The 19860-nt window shown below is 37.5% G+C and overlaps 3 protein-coding genes across 3 annotated transcripts in view; 1 reads left to right on the plus strand and 2 right to left on the minus strand.

Moving 5' to 3' along the window:
• Positions 1-1230: 1230 nt before the first annotated feature.
• On the minus strand, positions 1231-5751 carry echdc3 (enoyl CoA hydratase domain containing 3). Its single transcript, XM_023425317.2, has 6 exons — positions 5556-5751; positions 4428-4549; positions 4209-4306; positions 3515-3715; positions 2574-2752; positions 1231-2142 (listed from the first exon to the last, which is right to left on the minus strand). Exons 1-6 carry the CDS (start codon positions 5690-5692, stop codon positions 1989-1991), a joined length of 891 nt encoding a protein of 296 aa, XP_023281085.1. The 5' UTR covers positions 5693-5751; the 3' UTR covers positions 1231-1988.
• A 796-nt stretch (positions 5752-6547) lies between these two features.
• On the plus strand, positions 6548-18077 carry gnsa (glucosamine (N-acetyl)-6-sulfatase a). The gene is made up of 14 exons (XM_023425323.2): positions 6548-6882; positions 7933-7992; positions 8097-8303; positions 8934-8999; positions 9992-10090; positions 10456-10623; positions 10738-10820; positions 11369-11487; positions 11804-11907; positions 12746-12847; positions 13604-13714; positions 13802-13912; positions 14009-14169; positions 14353-18077. Exons 1-14 carry the CDS (start codon positions 6715-6717, stop codon positions 14426-14428), a joined length of 1635 nt encoding a protein of 544 aa, XP_023281091.1. The 5' UTR covers positions 6548-6714; the 3' UTR covers positions 14429-18077.
• Positions 18078-18447: 370 nt separating this feature from the next.
• Positions 18448-19860, minus strand: part of LOC111669101 (adipocyte plasma membrane-associated protein) — a 6811-nt gene continuing 5398 nt past the window's right edge. The window contains exons 8-9 of the mRNA XM_087179034.1: positions 19702-19860; positions 18448-19268 (exon numbers count right to left, since the gene is read on the minus strand). Of these exons, the coding sequence (XP_087035160.1) occupies positions 19059-19268; positions 19702-19860 (369 nt within the window). The 3' untranslated portion in view covers positions 18448-19058. The remainder of the gene's footprint in view (positions 19269-19701) is intronic.

A 19860-nucleotide genomic window follows, 5' to 3' on the forward strand; every position in this document is an offset into this window, starting at 1 on the left:
ATGCCTTACTATACTATGACTTTTTTATGACTTTTTATGCCTTACTATACTATGACTTTTTATGACTTTTCATACTATGACTTTTTTATGACTTTTTATGCCTTACTATACTATGACTTTTTATGCCTTACTCTACTATGACTTTTTATGCCTTACTATACTTTGACTTTTTCATGACTTTTTATATTATGACTTTTTTGACTTATTATGCCTTACTATACTATGACTTTTTCATGACTTTTTATACTATGACATTTTTCTGACTTTTTATGCCTTACTATACTATGACTTTCATGACTTTTTATATTATGTCTTTTTTATGACTTTTTATGCCTTATTATACAATGACTTTTTTATGACTTTTTATACTGACTTTTTATGCCTTACTATACTATGATATTTTTATGACTTTTTATGCCTTACTATACTATGACTTTTTATATCTTACTATACTATGACTTTTCATGACTTTTCATACTATGACTTTTTATGCCTTACTATACTATGACTTTTTATGCCTTACTATACAATGACTTTTTATGCCTTACTATACTATGACGTTTTTATGACTTTTTATACTGACTTTTTTATGAATTTTTATCCTGACTTTCTTATGATTTGTTATTCCTTAATATACTATGACGTTTTTATGCCTTACTATACTGTCGTTTTTTTGACTTCTTATGCCTTACTATACTATGACTTTTTATGACTTTTCATACTATGACTTTTTATGCCTTATTATACTCTCGTTTTTTTGACTTTTTATGCCTTACTATACTATGACATTTTTATGACTTTTTATACTGTCGTTTTTATGCCTTACTATACTATGATATTTTTATGACTTTTTATGCCTTACTATACTATGACTTTTTATGTCTTATTATACTCTCGTTTTTTTGACTTTTTATGCCTTACTATACTATGACTTTTTCATGACTTTTTATTACTTTTTTTTTTTTTTTTTTTTTTTTTTTTTTTGGGGGGCTTTTGTGCCTTTTATTGGACAGGATAGTGGAGAGAGACAGGATTTTTATGACTTTTTATGCTTTACTATACTACGTTGTTTATGACTTTTTATGCCTTACTATACTATGACTTTCTTTCAGTAATACTTAAATTGAGTTGCAAAGTAGATATAACCTGCAGCCTTCACAAGTTTTTGTCGCCATTCCCATTACAATGTATCTATTTAATATCTTCTATTTTCAAAGAAGATCAATGCAATTATTAATTTAATGATACTACAGTTTAATTTCACGGGCCACCCACTGTTGCTTAAAAGAAACAAATCGCAGAAATCAGGTGTACAAGAAATGCAAAATGAATCATTGTCACAAATAAAAGAAAAAACACACAATTGATACAAAATTAATTCAAAATTGACCTTGAATCCAAAAAAGTGAATATTCTATCAGCTTGGTGTTTGGATGCTTCATGCCCCCTTAAGAGCTCTTGTTAACATCTCTCTTCACTTTTTAAAGTACAAATGCTTATTCCTTTGACATTATATCAAAGATATTTTCTAACACAGTTGTTATCTTTTACACTGATGATTCAACCAGAAGATTTTTGTGTCCATCCAAGACTGGGAAGAGCTTAAACAGACAATCACCAACTTCAAAGTAACCCCTCCCAATGTGTGAGCCTATTTATTGCACAAATACTGTACACAGAGCAGCATTCTTTAGCTTCATGAGTCAGCCAGCTTGAGTCCTCTGGATGGTATATACATTTCCCTCTCATCTCCACACTACAGTTTTTAAGGCACACAGTGGTTCAGCTATTTGTCTGAAGTCACAGCAACAATGAGGGAATCCTCTGGGAAGATGAAGTCAACAATTCAAACTTCAATCCTTATCATTACACAACTACATTTTAACAGCTGTGATGCCAAATCACTGGCTCATGACTGGTGCTAATTATTCCACACCATCTGTACCAGTCAGGAAAAATGACTCAGTGACTGTCACTCCAACAGTCCATCAGTCATGGGCTTTTTCTGCTCTATTGCTCCACACTGGCTTGCGTTTCTCTATGAAGGCCCGGATACCCTCCTGTCCGTCTCTCAGAGCCAGGTTGTCGACCATCACCTTGGAGGCAGTGGCATATGCTGCATCTCGGCCTTGAGCCATTTGTCTTTGGAAGAAACAAAGGAGGGGAGAACAACAACAATTTTTCACTAGGAATCCTGATTATTATCGTAATTTTTTATAACATTTTATCTGTCACTGTCCCATATTTAAAGTTTGTTACTGGTTTATTATAAAATTGACAGTCTCCGGCTTAAATAAACATAATTTTATGTGTCTGGTACTTCTACTATCTGTCACCCAACCTCTGTAAGCGTTACCTGCATTTATATAGCATGTGGATTTCCAGTGATAGAATCATTGAAAAAATTATGAAACTAATGAATGAGAATAATGTTTTCCTGATGGTAAAATGCTACATACTGATTATTAGATTTGATTTAAAGTGATATTCAACCCTTCCATGGTTCTTGGACTTTAAAAAAACACTGATAACCACAATGCAAAAGGTGAAAAAGAGTCTGTTTGCACTCTGACCTTTGGAAAGTGGCTTTGCCGAGGGCTACGACGGGTCGGCTAGCCTGGCACACCCGCTGGGCAATGGCCATCGTCTCCTCCTCCAGTCGCTCTTCTGGCACCACCTTACTGACCAGGCCGTGCAGCAGAGCATCATGGGCTGAGATGGGAGTTCCTGTGAAGAGCATCTCCATGGCAACCTGGTAAAAAGAGAAGAGCAAAGGGGTATATCAAATACAGCTTGATACTGCATATTTGTAATAAAAATATAAATCTGATCACATTATATCAGCTGATTAATTTGTAACATACTGTAATCATGTACAATTAACATGACAAGGAATTTGGTTATTATTTGGCAGGATAAGAGGAACAGTGAAAAGGTGATGTCTTAAAATTCCTTGTTTTGTCTGACCAAAAGTTAAAAACTTAAAGACGTTCAATTTACAATAAATAAATAAATACAGTAAAACAGTAAAACATAGAAATATGCAAAAATTTTGAGAAGCTGGAACATAAAATTTTGCATTTTTGCTTTATAAAAGACATCAAAGAGTGATCACAATTTATTTTCTGTCAATCAACAAATCATTATTTCAGCTCTAAAGATAACTAAAGACTAATTTTGAACCATAACTGGAAATGTAATTATTGTAAAGAATAGATAACAATATAACAAAACTTAATTTACAAAACATAACCTTCAAATAAAAGTGTAAAATTCTGTGAAAAAGCTTTAATGTGATTAATTTTTTCTCGCGCATTTGCCAACATATGAGCCAATACTGGTTTTTGTAATCAGCCAATCATTTCCCCTATTTCTGGATAATAGATAATAAATAATCAAGTGTCATTTTCTTGACCACCATTGGCGTAAATATCACCCTGACACTGGATTACTATTGAAGAGCCACTGTATTGGAAAACATTAGCATGAGCTAATTGTGATGGGTTAGGGTTACCTTCCTCGGCACGGCTCTGCCGATGGCCACCGCCGGCGTCGAGCAGAACAGACCCACATTGACACCCGGAGTGGCGAAGGTGGACTTTTCCGTCACAACAGCAATGTCACAGCTAGCAACGAGCTGGCAACCAGCCGCCGTGGCAACACCATTCACCATGGCGACCACCGGAACAGGTATGTCTTGTATGAGAGTCATTACCTGAAGCATAAGAAGCCAATGAGTTATGAGTCACCTTATGAAAATAGTTAATAGTGATTATTTATTTATTATTAATTATCAATGGGCGAAATATGTTTTCAGTGGAGCCTGTAATAATATTGACAGTGATAAAACAATGGATTGGTTGTTTAAGTAATTTATGTATCCATCCAAAGTATACATTTCCAAACATGTCTTTGTTACAGCTTCTCAAATGTGAGTTTTTACTTGTTTTTCTATTGATTCCATGTCATTTCATTCATTAAACTGAATGTATTTCGCTTTTTGACTATCTGAAAACATCAGCTTTTCAATGTTGTGACAGGCATTTGTTATGTGTAAATTGTATACATTTTACATGCTCATCGATTAATTTATTAATTAAAATAGTGATATACTGGTGGCTTTTTAGAACAAGTTAGTGTATTAAAGATGTATTCAGTCAAACTGCATTATATCAGAGGTGAACGACACTCAAGAGAGACAAACTCACCTCTGCACAGGTGTGAAACACCTTTGTGTGATATTCTCTGCCCTGAGCTGACGTCAACTCCTTCAGGTCGTGTCCGGAGGAAAACACTGGACCTTTGGCTAAAACACACACACATGCAAAGTTAAACCAAGATGCTTCTCCCGCTCACTCAATCACACACACACACACACACACACACACACACACACACACACACACACACTTATTAAAAACACAGACCTGATAGGATAATAACTCTGAGGTCTTCACTGTCGACATCAGTCAGGATGTTCTCTCTGAGAGACTCCAGCATGGACAAAGACAGAGCGTTCCTCTTCTTGGGATTGTTCAATATTATTCTCCTTGAACCCAAGAAGAAGAAGAAGATGTTACATTAACTTATTACATCTACTGGCACTGTCTTGCTTTCTGTTCTCAGCGATGAAGTATTTTATGTGGGTTTAGTAAAAGACTTTTGTGTGTTTGGCAAAGAAAAATAGACAGAGTGAAAATGCTGTATTTTTCCTCCCTTACATACTGTCTATCTAATGGCTGCATAGTTTTACAAAAAAACTAACTAATAAATTAAGTGATGGGAGAAGTATTCTTTTTTTAATTTAAGTAAAAGTTGTAATAAAATAATGCAGAAATACTCAATTACAAGAAAGACCTGCATTCATAATGTTGATTAGGTACATGTGATGAAGTATTTTCCGCATATAATGAACTCTTTAAAGAGGAATAATCTGGTATCTATATTTCTTTTTTTGTCTCACAGTTTTATTGCAATGTGGTTGTTTTTTTTCAATGTGCCTTTTATATTATTTTTTCATTATATCTTATTTCCATTATATTTATTTTTAGAATCTTTTACTACTAGTATTTATTGTACTATCATTACTCTTGCAGCACATGTTTGTATTGTAAGTATATTTGAATGTTTTCCAATAAAGGTTGGAGGAAAAAAAACAGTATGTAAAGTAACTTATTGGTGGTGCCTCCAGACCCTTAGAGAGAAAAGTTTCATTTTAGTATTTTCTTCATGTCCCCACACTGCTTTATATATATTATATTTTATGGTGCACTTTTTCCTCAAATTAATAATGTGAATACACTGATGACGTCCCAATGTTGACATTGCAAAAATATGCTTTACACAGTAATAATATTTAAGCCGAATTTACCTTGAACCTTGAACCCCTGTCATGTGTAACACAGTATTATATGAACAGCTGTGACACGCTTTTGCTGTTAAAATCTACGTTCTCTCCTTAATTCGACTGTTTCTACCGGTCAGCTACTTGTACACAAGTATTTACAACAGTTATACAACAGTTCTGAGACGACGGACGCATTTCGTTGCTGCACCTTATTCCGTTGTTTTGTTGTCTCACCGTCAGCGGCTCCGGTTCGGTGTGAGAGTAAAACCGGGTTCCGGTCAGCAGCGTTGTTGCCCTGCTGAGCTGGTACACACCGACAGCCCTGCTCAGTAAACCACGAGACATGTTTCACCACCGTCACCGCTTCACCTCTCCGCTCTCCACTCTCACTTCCGTGTACGATGACGTCAACGACACGTGATACTACGTCAGAATAAATCAATAGACGCGCTTTAAAAATAAATAAAGAAATAAATAAACTAGAAATTTTCCTGAAGAAACCATAGCAAGACATGTACACACACACATGCATGTATGTGTGAGCAAGAAAGTGACTATATACATGAACCTAAAAACATGAAACACATGATGAGTGTTTGTGTCAAGTGAACATAATGTTTTGATGTTATTTTAACAGTCCTGAACATTTGTGATTGGGGTTTACAGTGTATGTAAAAAAGACACGCCAGAAGAATTTAGAGAAATAAAAAGGACAACCTTTCCCTCTGAAATTAAGTGGATTGGATGCTCAAATAGCTTCAAATGGAAATATTAATGGGAAATTTGACAATTTAACAAAACATGGTGCTAATCATTTCAGAGTTTACATATTACCTTGAGTTGTTAGACCAAAACTTTACTTTTTAGCATTTTAACTCATGTTTAAATGGAAAAAGAATCCCCTGTTTAAACTACAATTTGAGTAAGGTTTCAAATGTTAATGTTAATATTTGTGTGTGAATTTAGTACACACAAGAGTCACACTTTTGACATAGGCCATTATACAACCGGGGGTAGAATTGCATGTTCCCCTCAACTGAGGATTCAGGCGATTTTACCAGAGGTGGCCAGCATCATGAGGGGGTGATTTAGGCAAAAAAAACATTTTTGTCAAAACATGACTTAGGCCATTATTTTAGGAAGGTGACGATATCATCGCGTCTTCAAATCACCTGACTCGGGCTTCCGTAGCCGAGAGGCACATGACCAGGAAGTGAGGGAAGTGTTGTCTCAAACAGAAACAGGGCCGAGTCTTGTTCCTTGTTTTTCCTCCGGAGCTTCTGGCTCAGTTGCAGCATTTCACGCGGCGATAAGGCGCAGAGCTGAGGGGAGAGACGGACAGGCTTTTAGCGCTTTAATATTGAATTATGAAAATGGGCTCAAATCGCTGCTTTCGGCCGACGTTATTGAGTTGTCTCCTGATCTGCGTCACTTTGTGGAGCAACCTGAGCGCCGGGGTGTTTGCCAAATTATACCGGAGACCAAACATTGTTCTGATCCTCACCGACGACTTGGACATCGCTATCGGAGGTCTGGTAAGTGGATTTATTTAATCAAAATGCTGCTTTTTTTAAATCACACGTCGTTTATTATTTAGCATCTAGTTTGAGAGTCGTGACTTTTGTATTAACACATTTTTTTGCAGACATGTCATCGGGAAATATGTGATTAATTGGTTTTAATTTGATATTTAGTCCAAGCCAGTGGAGCTGACTGCTCACATTCCTGGTTGGACACATCATTTAGGCATCTCACAGAGTCAGCAGCCTTATCACCTCCAGTCTGCTCCCACAGTTTCATCACACACCCTCCCTCCTTCTACAACCCCCTTATCTATCAGGGCTCCATTGGAAAACAGTGTTTTTTTAAAGATGTTTACAGACTGGTGGCTTGTGTACAGCAGTGATCTGACACACCCTTTCTTACATCAACCTAAAATGTTAACTGATTCTGTAAATGTTGAACACTGTAACAAAGACAAAATAAACTGCTGATGTCTGGCTTTAATTAAAGTCTTTATACCTAAAATAAGTAGGGTGAAATACTGATTTGGTGTTTAAATTTAGATGACCTACTGTCTTGCAAAACATCTCAACACTAAAGCTGCAAACTAACAAATTTAATTAATTAAATTGGTATAATTCTCTTGTCAAGACTTTTCAAGAATATCTGCACTCAGTATTCAGCTTCAGTTCAAAAATATTCCTACCAGTCAAAGTTAAATTAAAAGAGGTGCAATACATATATTCAGTTTTTAAATGCACATTTCTAATTGGTCTGAACAATGTTACTCCATTGTTTCCAAAAACATGTAAAGCTGTGTTTGTATAAAATATTCACAAATTAATATTATTTGTATTCCTTTTGCGTTACCATGCCAGGTACTGATGCAATATAGGTTTTCTCCATCAAGAAGAAGCTTAGTCATGGAGACAGTGAAACTGAGCTTTACTGCTGAATCATGCTGTAAATTAAGAAAAAAGAGCTTGCTGCAACAGTTTAAGTATATTTGAGTGGCAGATAAATGAGGCCAGGTTAATGTGAGCAACATTTTGTCTCGTCACACCCAAATCTTGTCCTTCCAGAGTCCACTTAACAAGACGAAAAAACTAATTGGAGATGCAGGGATAACATTCACAAATGCAGTAAGTATCATGGCCCCTCACCGTCATCACTCACATCCTAAATCAGAGCCATTTTCTGTTTCTCTTGTGCTGACTTTTCCTTTTCCCCTCCCCTCCTCCGTCAGTTTGTTGCCAGCCCGCTGTGCTGCCCCAGCCGGGCCAGTATCCTGACGGGGAAATACCCGCACAACCACCATGTCATCAACAACACCTTAGAGGGAAACTGCAGCAGCAAAGCCTGGCAGAAGAGCGAGGAGGCCAACACCTTCCCCGCCCTACTGAAAGCCTCCGCAGGCTACCAGACCTTCTTCGCAGGGAAATACCTCAACCAGGTGAGGAGAGATGGGACCTGTGTGTAAATTTGCATCGACAAATAAACATGGTCCCCTTTGTTCTCCGTGTATCTTATTTTTAATTAATCAAGAAGGGAAATGTGCCGTCATCTGAAGAACGAAGGGATTTTAAATAATTTTCCTTCGATGTTTAGTTGAGTTTCCACTTACTAATAGCAGAACAAAGCAGATTGACTTCCTGTTGTTCATTAAACAGCTCTGTGTTTCCAGAGGCTGTCGTCTCAAAGTGCAGTACAGGAAATGATGAAGAAACAGTGATAGCACTGTATGGTTAACACACTATATGTGCTCCATATTAGAGCTTTACAGCTACTTTATTTTACAAGTCTTTCTTTATTTTTTACAATTGTCACCCAGTCAAGTCCATTTTTATTTATGTAGCACCAAATCGAGACGGAAAAGCAGAGGACCAAGAACAGAGCCCTGGGCTACTCCATATTTCATATCAGAATATATTGATATAGTGTTATATGATCAAAAGCTGCACTGAAGTCCAGTGGGAGGAGCACACAGGTGGAATTGATTGATGAGGTGATCAGTAAAAGTGAAATTCATCTTATTCTGTGAAAATGTTATGAAATAATCTGTATTTGACTCTGTGTGTTTCAGTATGGGCACTCGGAGGCCGGTGGAGTGGAGCATGTTCCTCCAGGCTGGAGCTACTGGATCGGACTGGTAAGATTTTATTTAACCTTTAAGAAACACATTTACTCTGAGGCTCCTTCCTGTCTGACATCAGGCAGGACTCATGAATCAAATAGAAGTACGGCGGAAAGACTTATCATTATTGGTATAAAAATGATCAAATCAAATAGAAAATAATAAAATGTCAGAATGAGCCTTTACAGTTTTGTATAGTCTAAACAATTTAATGCAAATTGTCCATATATTGTTATAGATCAGACGTTTAAGCAATGAGGTTTGTCCCACTTCTGTGGGAAGTTTGTTTTTGTAACAGTGCTTCATGATCATGTGACTGGACGCTCTGTGCAGAAGGAGCCAGACTAATCAATAGTCTAAAATTAGATTTTCTTGAACGTACAGCAGGTCTCTGACTGGTTTACACAAGTCATTACAGAACACGACTGCAGACCAGTTTCTCTTCACTGGTTCTTACTGGGCAAACAGAGAGAGAGAGACTTCTGCTGGTAAAGCAATACATCAAACAGACTTTAGAGCTTATCCTTATCATGTGACTGTGATCGATTTGAAATTTGCACTGTTTGCGATCTGCTAACCTACTTTTAGAAAATCAAATGGTCTGCATCAAATCGACTGCTGCTTGTTTGTGTGGGAAAGAAAAATAAAATCATGTAAGTTTCTGCAGCAGAAACGAGGTCATGACTGAAATGAGACTGTTTTGTTTGTACTGTGCAAAGTAAGAGCAGAGGAGGTCATTTCAGTGTCGTCACATGGGGGAGGCAACGTCCCTGATATTGTGTTTATTGCTTTTTTTTATGATTACACCAAATTTAGATCATGGCTCCTAGCTTACACCGACGTATAAGACAGACATCCATGTATATGGTTATATATTAGAAAACCACCATAAGTCTTTCCATGCTCTAGATAAAAACCTTTTTATCTTCTAGACAGTTTTTTCCTTTCAGATAAGTATTTTCTGGCATCATATTTTACTAATAAAATACTGTCTTTGTATTTTCCAGGAGAAGAACTCTAAATATTACAACTACACACTGTCGGTGAACGGGAAGGCTCAGAAACATGGAGCAGACTACAGTAAAGATTACCTGACGGACGTACTGGTGAGACACATCACCAAGGATCGCTGCTGTCACTATAACACAAATTATATTATAATGTTAACACATCGTTCATATTCTGTCCTCAGTAATTTATTTTTTCATGCAAGCCACTAATTTAAAGTGTCACTGATGTTTGTATTGGCAGTTATTACTTTAAAAACTGTTATATTTAATGTAGTTTTGTTGTAAATTTTAAAGACTAATTAGAAGGAAGTATATGAACTGGATCTGCAGGATAAATAAGTTAAGGAAAAGTTTTTAATTAGAATTGCTGTGCATCATTTTAACTATTTCCAAGCTGCAAATGATCATAATCAAGTTTGGTTTTTTTAATATAATGCTCTGTCCCTACCCGTCTCTCTCAGGCCAACATGTCCCTGGACTTCCTCCAGTATAAATCCAGCTTCTCGCCGTTCTTCATGATGGTGTCCACGCCGGCCCCCCACTCCCCCTGGACCGCAGCCCCTCAGTACCAGGACAGCTTCAACAGCACCAAGGCTCCCAGAGACCCCAACTTCAACGTCCACGGGAAGGTAGGATTTGTTCAGAAGACACAGAAGGGAATATTTTAAAGTGTTGATGAAAACTGTCCAGTGAGTCAGTGAGGAGGAGCTCCATCCTCAGGTCGACTTTGTTTCTCTCTTCAGGACAAACACTGGTTGATCAGACAGGCGAAAACCCCCATGTCCAACTCGTCTGTTCAGTTTCTGGACGACGCCTTCAGGAAACGGTCGGTCTCTTCCTCTTCCTCTGCTTCCTCTTCATCATCTCCTCCCCGTCATCCCTACTTTTCTCACTTCTCATTTCATTTGTTTTACTTATCTTTCCTCAAATTTAAAGACGCCTATTTTTTACCAAGATAAGTTGAAACTCTTCTCTGCTTTTAAACAAAGTAGATTATGGCAAAATTAATTTGACCTTTTCATGAGCTGTGAACTCTTTACCTGTCGTTTTGCAGCCAGTTGACACCAAACTTTTCCCCCTGAAAAACAAAAAAGAGCATCAATTTCAATTTCATTAACACCTTAAACTTAACTGCATAACAAGTAGTAAATCAAGGGAGAAGGTCATGTGCCATTCATACACCTTTTCAAAATGATATTCTGTTTCCACTTCATTTGAACATTTAGCTGCTTTTTGTTAGTCAGATGAACAGCAGAGATAAGAAACTCTCCCACCTGTGTGTTTGTAGTTTTATTTTGAAAGGTCTCCATCTGTACAGTGAGATTCTCAGTCTGGAGTCACTGCATGTTTCCTGTTGCTCCTCCCGACCTGCAGGTGGCAAACTCTGCTGTCGGTGGACGACCTGGTGGAGAAGATAGTGAAGAGGTTGGAGGTCAGAGGTGAACTGGACAACACCTACATCTTCTTCACCTCTGACAACGGCTACCACACCGGTGTGTACACACATAAACATGAATCTAGACTAGAGGCTTCCAGCATCTGTCTGTCTACTTCCTGTTTGTCTAGTCAGCAGGAAATCTCTGATTTCTATGAAATTTAAATTAAATTTAGAGAGAACGTGAACACTGTGAGACACATTTTCTCAGGAGCTTCTGCATTGGTACAAATCATTAATACAGATCCAAAAATAGAATAAAAATCTGATATTAAAGTGATAAATGTATTGATTGTGTAGCTATGATGGAGGTGTGTGCTCTCTCTCTCTCTCTCTTTGTTTTCATCCTCTCTCTGTCTCTTGTTGTCCCTCAGGTCAGTTCTCTCTTCCTCTGGATAAGAGGCAGCTCTACGAGTTTGACATCAGGGTCCCTCTCATGGTCCGAGGACCAAACATCAAGCCCAACCAGACCAGCCAGGTACACACACACACACACACACACACACACACACACACACACACCCCTACACCTGTGTTATTTACAAGCTTCAAACTACCAAAATATCTTTTACTGGCTTTTGTTTGTTTGTTTTTGAGTAGGTTATTTCCTGTCATTGTCCTCCTCCTCTAATGAAATGATGTAATGCTGATCAAATTTACTCGTAATTGCAAACTAAATTAAATAAACTGTCTAATTCGAACTGTTTTAAACTGACAACAGCTGTAACAATCAACAAAGTGCTTCACGATTACTAATGAAAATGCTGTGATCAAACTGTTTTCATCAGGACAAACAAACCAGAAGGACAGAACAGGAAATTTAATATAGACTGACTCCTTTTCTTACATTTACTTTTACAAAACTATTGTGACAATTAATGTTTTTAACAGCATTTTAAACTGAAACCAGAAGCAGAAATGCAGAACAAAAGCATGAGGACAGTTTAACTTGATCTGTTGTTGCCTCTTTAGACTCAAAATAACATCAGATACTTAAATAACATGAAACTAGCAGAACCTGGAGTCACTTGAGTTACACAACGACACTTAAAACTCACATAATCCAAGATAATTATGGAGGAAATTTAAATGAATGTGACTGAAGAGGGAGAGAAGGATCCTCTGTAGGTTTGTGTTTTCCTTTCATGTATCAAACCCTCCACAGTACGGAGGAGGATTAGGGCCATGTGTGAAAAAAATGACTGACTTTTTTAAAGAATTATGAGTTTCTAAAAAGAATATATATTTTTCACATTGGGAAAAAAATGTGTTATTCTCTATTGACCGGAGCTAAACTGAACTCATCACTTTGTCAGATGCTGGTGGCGAACGTCGACCTCGGTCCGACCATCCTGGACATCGCCGGCTACGACGTCAACAAGACGCAGATGGACGGCATGTCCTTCCTGCCCGTCATGGTGAGATCACTGCACTAATGGTTTCTGTACAGACACAGTTCATATGCATCACTGAGGGACAGAGATGTGGTGACACAACCAGCTCACAATGTTCCTTTTAATTTATTCTGTCAGGGCTCGTTAACGTCACACTGAGTCTCCTTCACTCAGTCATAAACATTCACCCATTAACCAGAATCAGGTCAATCAGCTGCAACAGTTTGGGAGTTTTCAGAGGCAGTGAGTTATGATTTTAACTTTATACTGCTCCTAGTTAAAGCTTATTATCTGTGTTTTAAACTAACTGTTTTTATAATTAGATGATTGCCTAGCCAGATTTTTATTTCTTTCCCTTTTTTTAAATGCAATTTATGCTCGGTTGAAACATTTAAAATAAACAGAAGAATTCCTAGATTGTTAATTATTTTATTTATGATATAAAAATGAAAATATTGAGACCCACATGCAGTTCTCAGAGGAAGCCGTTCAATCTTGAATCTCATAACAAAAGCTCAACTAGTGAGACGACATCCGACTTCACAAAGATGAAATGAAGACGAGGAAAATCCAGCAAAAGTCAGAGGTTACCGAAACATTAGGCCTGAAGACCGAGGCTAAGATTATTATTAGTGTTATCAGTAGTACAAGCAAGATTAACTAGATTAAATAATAATAATAATTACTAAGATTAAATTAGAGTAACATTAACATTAAAGATGGGAATAATAGTCGTCAGTGGATGGTTGTAATAAATATAATGTGTGTGTGTGTCACCAGGAGGGGAGGATGAACAGCAGCAGCTGGAGGACAGACATCCTGGTGGAGTACGAAGGCGAAGGCAGCAACGTGACCGACCCCGCCTGTCCTCTGCTGGGACCCGGAGTGTCGGTACGAAGGGAAACTAAAATATAATCTGTTGGAAAAGAGCAGAAAAAACACAAACTCCTCTCTCTCTCCTCCGGTCTCTCTCTTTAGGAGTGTTTCCCAGACTGTGTGTGCGAGGACTCGTACAACAACACCTACGCCTGCGTGCGAACCGTCGCCCCCTCTGCCAACCTGCAGTACTGCGAGTTTGACGACAACCAGGTGAAGTGGAAAAAACTTTAAACCTGCTTCCTGTTTGAAAACATTTGGGAATGTCTCAGCGTGGTGTAACGTTAATCTGCGTGCATCCCCCTGTAGGTGTTTGTAGAAGTCTACAACGTGACCGCCGACCCCTACCAGCTGACCAACATCGCAGGCTCCATCGGCCAGGACTTCCTGGAGAAGATGAACCACCGGCTGATGATGCTGCAGTCCTGCTCGGGGCAGTCATGTCGGACACCCGGCGTCTACGATCCAAGGTCTGTTCACTGCTGCAAACTCTGTAGAATCAAACATGAAGGATGAGCTTCCTGTACTGCAAAAAAACAATGTCCAAAGTATAAATACTACTGTATATATTTTGTTTAATTTGAAAAGGAATTGCTTAAAGAAAAAGTTTAAATAAAAATCAGTTTTTAATGAATCCGCCTGTTTCCCCTCAGGTATAAATTTGACCCCCGACAGATGTTCACCGGCCACAGCTGGCGGCTCAGCAGACTCCGACAGACGATGAAATAAGAACGGACGGAGGAAGAAGGGCTGTGTCGTGCGTCTGTATTCAGCCTTTCCTGCTGTTGCTGCCTGTTTGTTTTCAGGCCTCCTGAGCCAGTCGCTTCCACACACGGATCGAGAAGGGATCAGGTGGGGTCATATTTTTTGGGTGGTGGGTTGCCATGGAGACAGGAGGCCTTTCTGGGTGCAGGACCTACCTTTATTTTTATTTTGTTTAAAGCTTTCAGTGTGGGCTGCTGTTTAGTGAGTTTGTCAGTAGGTGTCGCAGCAAAGCCAAATTATTATTAAGGATGGATTTACTTTTTATAAAATGTCTGTTTTCTCTGAAACACTTTATTTTACAGGTTCTGGATTTTACAGATAAGTTCGTGGAAACTTTCCTCACAATTTCCTAAATATTAAATAAAATTAATTATAAGGGAAATGGAAAAAGTGTTGGTTGCTACAGTTGTTCAGTACCTGCTTGATGTATTCAAGTTTTTAGGAAAAAAAGAAGAAGAAATTATGTAGCAGGTGAGAAATAGTTCAACAAGATAATCAGATAGAAAATGCACCAACCTGAGTCGCTTTATTTTGCACATCTGGTCTGTGGAAATGACGTTTCTAAGTAGAACTAATGAGTTTGTTTCTGGAGCGTATTTTATTTGTTGATCATTGTCAGTTTAAAAACACAAAACTAAGGCATTTCCAGTGCAGCTGAAAACCAATAATTCAACCAATATGCAGCATAAACGTCAGTTACATGAATATGTACAGATTAGCATAATTATTAGCATTATCTGTAACATATGGCAGCTCAAAGCCAGGAACAATCTGACACTATAAAACTCTGATGGATATTTACGTCTGTTTATTATTTATTTTTTATTTAACTACCACATTATTTCCTAGTTTGAGTTTCTTTCTTAAAAACTTGACCATAACGAGCAGGTGCCTAATTATCAGTAGCAACTTACACTTTCTCCATTTCCCTTATAATTAACACCAACTTGACAGCGATAAAAACCAGCTCATTTTTATGAAATCCTGAGGAAAGTTTCCAGCAAATTAGCTGTAAAATAAGGGATCAATAAAATAAAGGGTTAGCAGAAAATCATGTCAATGATCCAAACAGTGTTATTCATTTACTTGTGTAAACACAGGCCGTCTGGTTCCTTTTTGGTGCATTCATTTGGTCCTTAAGAGCTTGTAGGTTTACCACCAAGAAGCTGAACACAGATGTTTGGGAAAGACGTTTTTCTAGCGGTGATTTCAATTAATCGATGAAGCAGTTTTTCTTCCCTTTCTTCAATTAATCATTAAGCCTAGAAAATTAAATATAATGAAAATATGTTTGTAAATTGGCAAAAACAGAAGAGAAAGAGAAAAATCTCAAATCTAAAAAGCTAATTTTTCTTACAATAAATCAAAATTAGCGATTAATTAGCTGTTGATTAACTCTCCACTCAACATCAGCTAACGATCTGCCAGGTTAACGGTAAATAAATACAGTATATACGACACTTGACCTTTATTTGTCTGTGATAACGTACGTAACTGATCAAGCTGATCAAGAACATCAGAGAAATTTATTTGATCATTTCAAACTTCACAAGTTGATGACGACCAATCGAATGCAGCAAAAACAATCCTGTGTGAGACGGTAAAGGTTCGGTCACATCACTCTTCTGTTAAACAGCCCCGAAAAATGATGTTAGAAATAAATACTGATCAGAGTGACACATCCGTCTGTTGACTGGTAAAATGATAAAATAATAACTTTGTTTCTGTTGGAACATCCGCTCAGTTAAAGTCAAACACAGGTGAATTCTCACCTGTGAGTCGGAGCTGGAAACACCTGAATTCATCTGTTGTGCAGGTTTCAATAGATGTGAACGGGAACAAATACTCACATGATGGAAGAGTAACGTGATCGTACCTGGAGTAAATGGAGAAAAAAAAAAAAAAAAAAAAAGAAGAGCGCCACCTACAGAAAATCAAACTTCATAAACAGGAAGTCCAACAGAAAAACACAACGAGTGCCTAGAAAGAGACGGAGACCGAGGCCTAACACCATTATCGTTCACACCTAACACAGAGTAGTTATTACACACTGAAAAACAGGCCACCAGTGATGAAATGGTGACTTCAGAGGAAAGGTCAACAAACCTAACGCCAAACTGGAAAAAAGAAATCACACACGAGACAGGAAGCGATTTCTAAGAATCGTTAAGTTAAATCTCCGTCGCCGTTAAATTTATGAATCTAATTTAACGGTTCGTTACTGTCTCCAGCACTAAATCATTTCACTGCATTTTTCTAAACTGTGAAAAGTGTTGACGCGTCTTTGTTCATTCATGAAAATTCAAATGAATTCATCACTTGTCTTTTCTAACCGTCGTCGTTCCTCTCTCTGCGTTTTCAGTCATCGCCGTGCTCGTGGTTTACAGTTCATACCGAGTTTATTTTTATTTCAGCCACAACTGACAGTCTTAGTGTTTTACTAATGATTTCATGTTTGTAGCGTTTCATCGAGCCGATCCAGAAACACTAGATTGGTTTCAGGTTAACGACCTAACGGGAAGCAGGAGGCAGTAAATCTAGAAAAATACGGATATCTTGACAAAAAGTCGGTTTTCTATCATCAGGGTAAAATTACATCAGTTATGTTTTTAATGTGTTATTTTTTTTTTTTTATTATTAAGAGTGAAATTTATGTTTCTAACAGTAATTCTCATTTTGTTTAATGGGTTGTATGTGAGAATGTTTTAAGGTTAAACAAAAATATATAATTTGAACAGTTAACAATAGAAAAAGGTGTGATTGATGTATTTTATTTTCCTCCTTCAACTTTAAGGGAACTAATTTTTTTTTTCTTTTTAAATTTAAATCACATTTATCTTTATGCCATAAATTACATTTATACAAAATAAATCTAAAAAGTTATTTTGTTAGTGTTTTTACGGCCCTGACTTGCTGGGGTTTTGGATTTTTGAAGGCTGATATATTTTAATAGAAAGGAGCGGTTCCACATATTTATATCATATCTCTTAGCAAGAATGCAAATAAACATATTTCCCATATGTTGAACTTTTCCTTTTAAAGCCGATATTTTGTGCCGACATTAAACATTTATAAAAACGTGATCAAATCTCAGACGTTTAACATTCGACCAAAGATTTGATCCGGAGACTTTAGAGTTCGATTTCCAGGGGGGGGGGGGTCTGCATGACATTTGTTGTAAAAGACTGAATCTTTATTTTTCTGTGTGTTAATTTTGATTGTGAATTAAGCAAAACAAGTCAACTGTTACCTGTGAATCAGCCATTTCCACCTGTTCCCACTGCTGCTGTTGATGTGATTCTCAGATCATAATGTTCATACAGCTCTTTCTTCTTCCTCTGTAGTTTGTTCTCAATTTAAAAAAACTAAAAAAAAAAAAACACTTTCATGTGTGAACACTGAGATTAACGTCCTGACACCACAGGACTCGACGTAAACACAAACCGATCACTTCGTTTCAATTCACTGATGCACTTTCCAATCTGTCAGAACTGTTCTGTTGTTTTGGCACCTTTTAGTTTTATTTTTCAGAGTAGTTTTTGACGATGATGATGATGATGTATTTTTTGCTTGTGTTTTTGTCCAAATAAAGAAATTCTCAAGATCAAAAAAAGAGACTTTAATTATTTCACCACCATTGTCTTAACTTAAAATGTCAACGATCTTTTTGTCATATTTAAAAAGATGTTTTTAAGCATAAGATTTAAACATTTGTTAACTTTTAAAACCCAAAGCCAGTACTCACCTTTATTCCTTCTCGCCATCTAAATGGTAGAAAAACAGATCAGTGATTACTTTTCTCGATTAATCAACAAACCTTTTCATCAAATGTCAGGAAATATGAAGAAATTAAAATTACCTGTTGCAATCTTCCAAAGAGATTTCTTCAAATGTCAGTTTACAATTAAATAAAACAGAGAAAATGTCTAGAAGCTGCGGCTAATGAGTGTTTGCTAGAAAAATTGAATGAAGTCAGGGAAATGTGAATTTAACATAAAATATTTATTTTAAAATGAACTTTCTGATGCGAAGTTAAGTTATATTCTCATTGTGTTCACAAAGTCTAAAAATCAAATCTCCAGGGTGAATTTAAAATTCCTCAGTCCAGGCTGCGTCTCGTACGACCAAGAGAAATCACTAATCTGAGTCCATTTAAACAGAAAAATGTGTTTTACAAACAAAACAAACTGTCAATTAATCAGTTGGATTACTTCACGCTCTTTCAACAAACATCATTTCTACAATTGAACATCATCATGTGCAGGATTTTTGACACGTTTCATGTTTTCCGAGCTAAAAAGTTACATTCACTTCATTTACAATTTCATCACTCGCAGTTCATAGACATTTGACTTTTCTAAAAACGTCTTTAGATGCTCAGTTCACCTCTCAGATCATTCCTGGGTGACAAGGCGACCCACAGAGACCGACCTGAAGCCACAGTATCCAGGTGTGATTGATAGAGCATCCAGGTGTCGCTCCAGATGTGAATATCGACTAGAAACTTTAAAAATGTAAAATCCAGACACGTCACAAATTTCCTTGTAGCTGCTCGACCCTTAAACTGTCCAAAGAAAGAAAAACAAAAAAAAGATCAGCTGTCCCACCCCTCCAGGACGGGCAGGAAGGGCAGGTCGGTGCTGCCCAGGTACGTCCTCCCTCGGTGCTGGAAGACGTCGCTGATGGCCCACGTCAGGCGGCCCTCGGGGTCGTGAAGCGTTCCCACCAGCTCGCCGTCCAATCCCAGCTCCAGGACCAGAGCGTAGCGCGGCAGCAGGAGGTTGTACACACTCAGAGGAATCACCTGGAAAACACAGATGAGTTTAATACAGTTACAGTCCGCTGGTTATTTCTGAAAAGACCTTCATCTTGATTATGCTCATCCTCTGCGATGAGATCTACATTTTGGTAGAATTAAAAAGTGCATATGCTCTATAACTTTTATATCTATTCTTTAAAAAAGAATTAGAAGAAATTAGCATTCAAATTTTAACATATATTTCAATGTAGAAATGAAAAAGACGTTAACACTTTATGATGAATGAATGCAGCAATATATTTAATATGCATCATGCCATTATTAGTACCGTCTGGTCTAGTTGTTCTCTACATCAATCAATCAATCAACCAACCAACCAACCAATAATTTCCCAGTCTTTTCTGTAAATCCATCTGATTATATCCATCATATAATAAATACCAAATATTCAGTTTAAAGGGATGAAAAACACACTGACCTTGGCCAGGAAGCGTTTGACAGCCGGGTACGGGGCGATCATATCCAGGAAGGGAGGCATGAGCTTCCGGAACCGTGGCGTTGTTACGCCAACCAGGAATGTTCCGTGGTCGCTAAGGCGGATGTTGTCAGGGTAACCAATCATGTTGTCCATGAGGAT

This window comes from Seriola lalandi, unplaced genomic scaffold (assembly GCF_002814215.2).
Source record: "Seriola lalandi dorsalis isolate HSWRI2012SDOR001 ecotype SW California unplaced genomic scaffold, Sedor1 jcf7180002054770, whole genome shotgun sequence".
NCBI lineage: Eukaryota > Metazoa > Chordata > Actinopteri > Carangiformes > Carangidae > Seriola > Seriola lalandi.

Excerpts from the sequence above, each read along its gene's own strand:
- echdc3 (XM_023425317.2), bottom strand. The coding sequence starts at position 5,692 with ATGTCTCGTGGTTTACTGAGCAGGGCTGTCGGTGTGTACCAGCTCAGC. Across the intron at positions 4,550-5,555 it reads CAACAAAACAACGGAATAAG|GAGAATAATATTGAACAATC; the intron begins GTGCAGCAACGA and ends CTTGGGTTCAAG. Across the intron at positions 2,753-3,514 it reads GCAGAGCCGTGCCGAGGAAG|GTTGCCATGGAGATGCTCTT; the intron begins GTAACCCTAACC and ends TCTTTTTACCAG.
- gnsa (XM_023425323.2), top strand. The coding sequence starts at position 6,715 with ATGAAAATGGGCTCAAATCGCTGCTTTCGGCCGACGTTATTGAGTTGT. Across the intron at positions 10,624-10,737 it reads ACTTCAACGTCCACGGGAAG|GACAAACACTGGTTGATCAG; the intron begins GTAGGATTTGTT and ends TTCTCTCTTCAG. Across the intron at positions 13,913-14,008 it reads GCGAGTTTGACGACAACCAG|GTGTTTGTAGAAGTCTACAA; the intron begins GTGAAGTGGAAA and ends ATCCCCCTGTAG.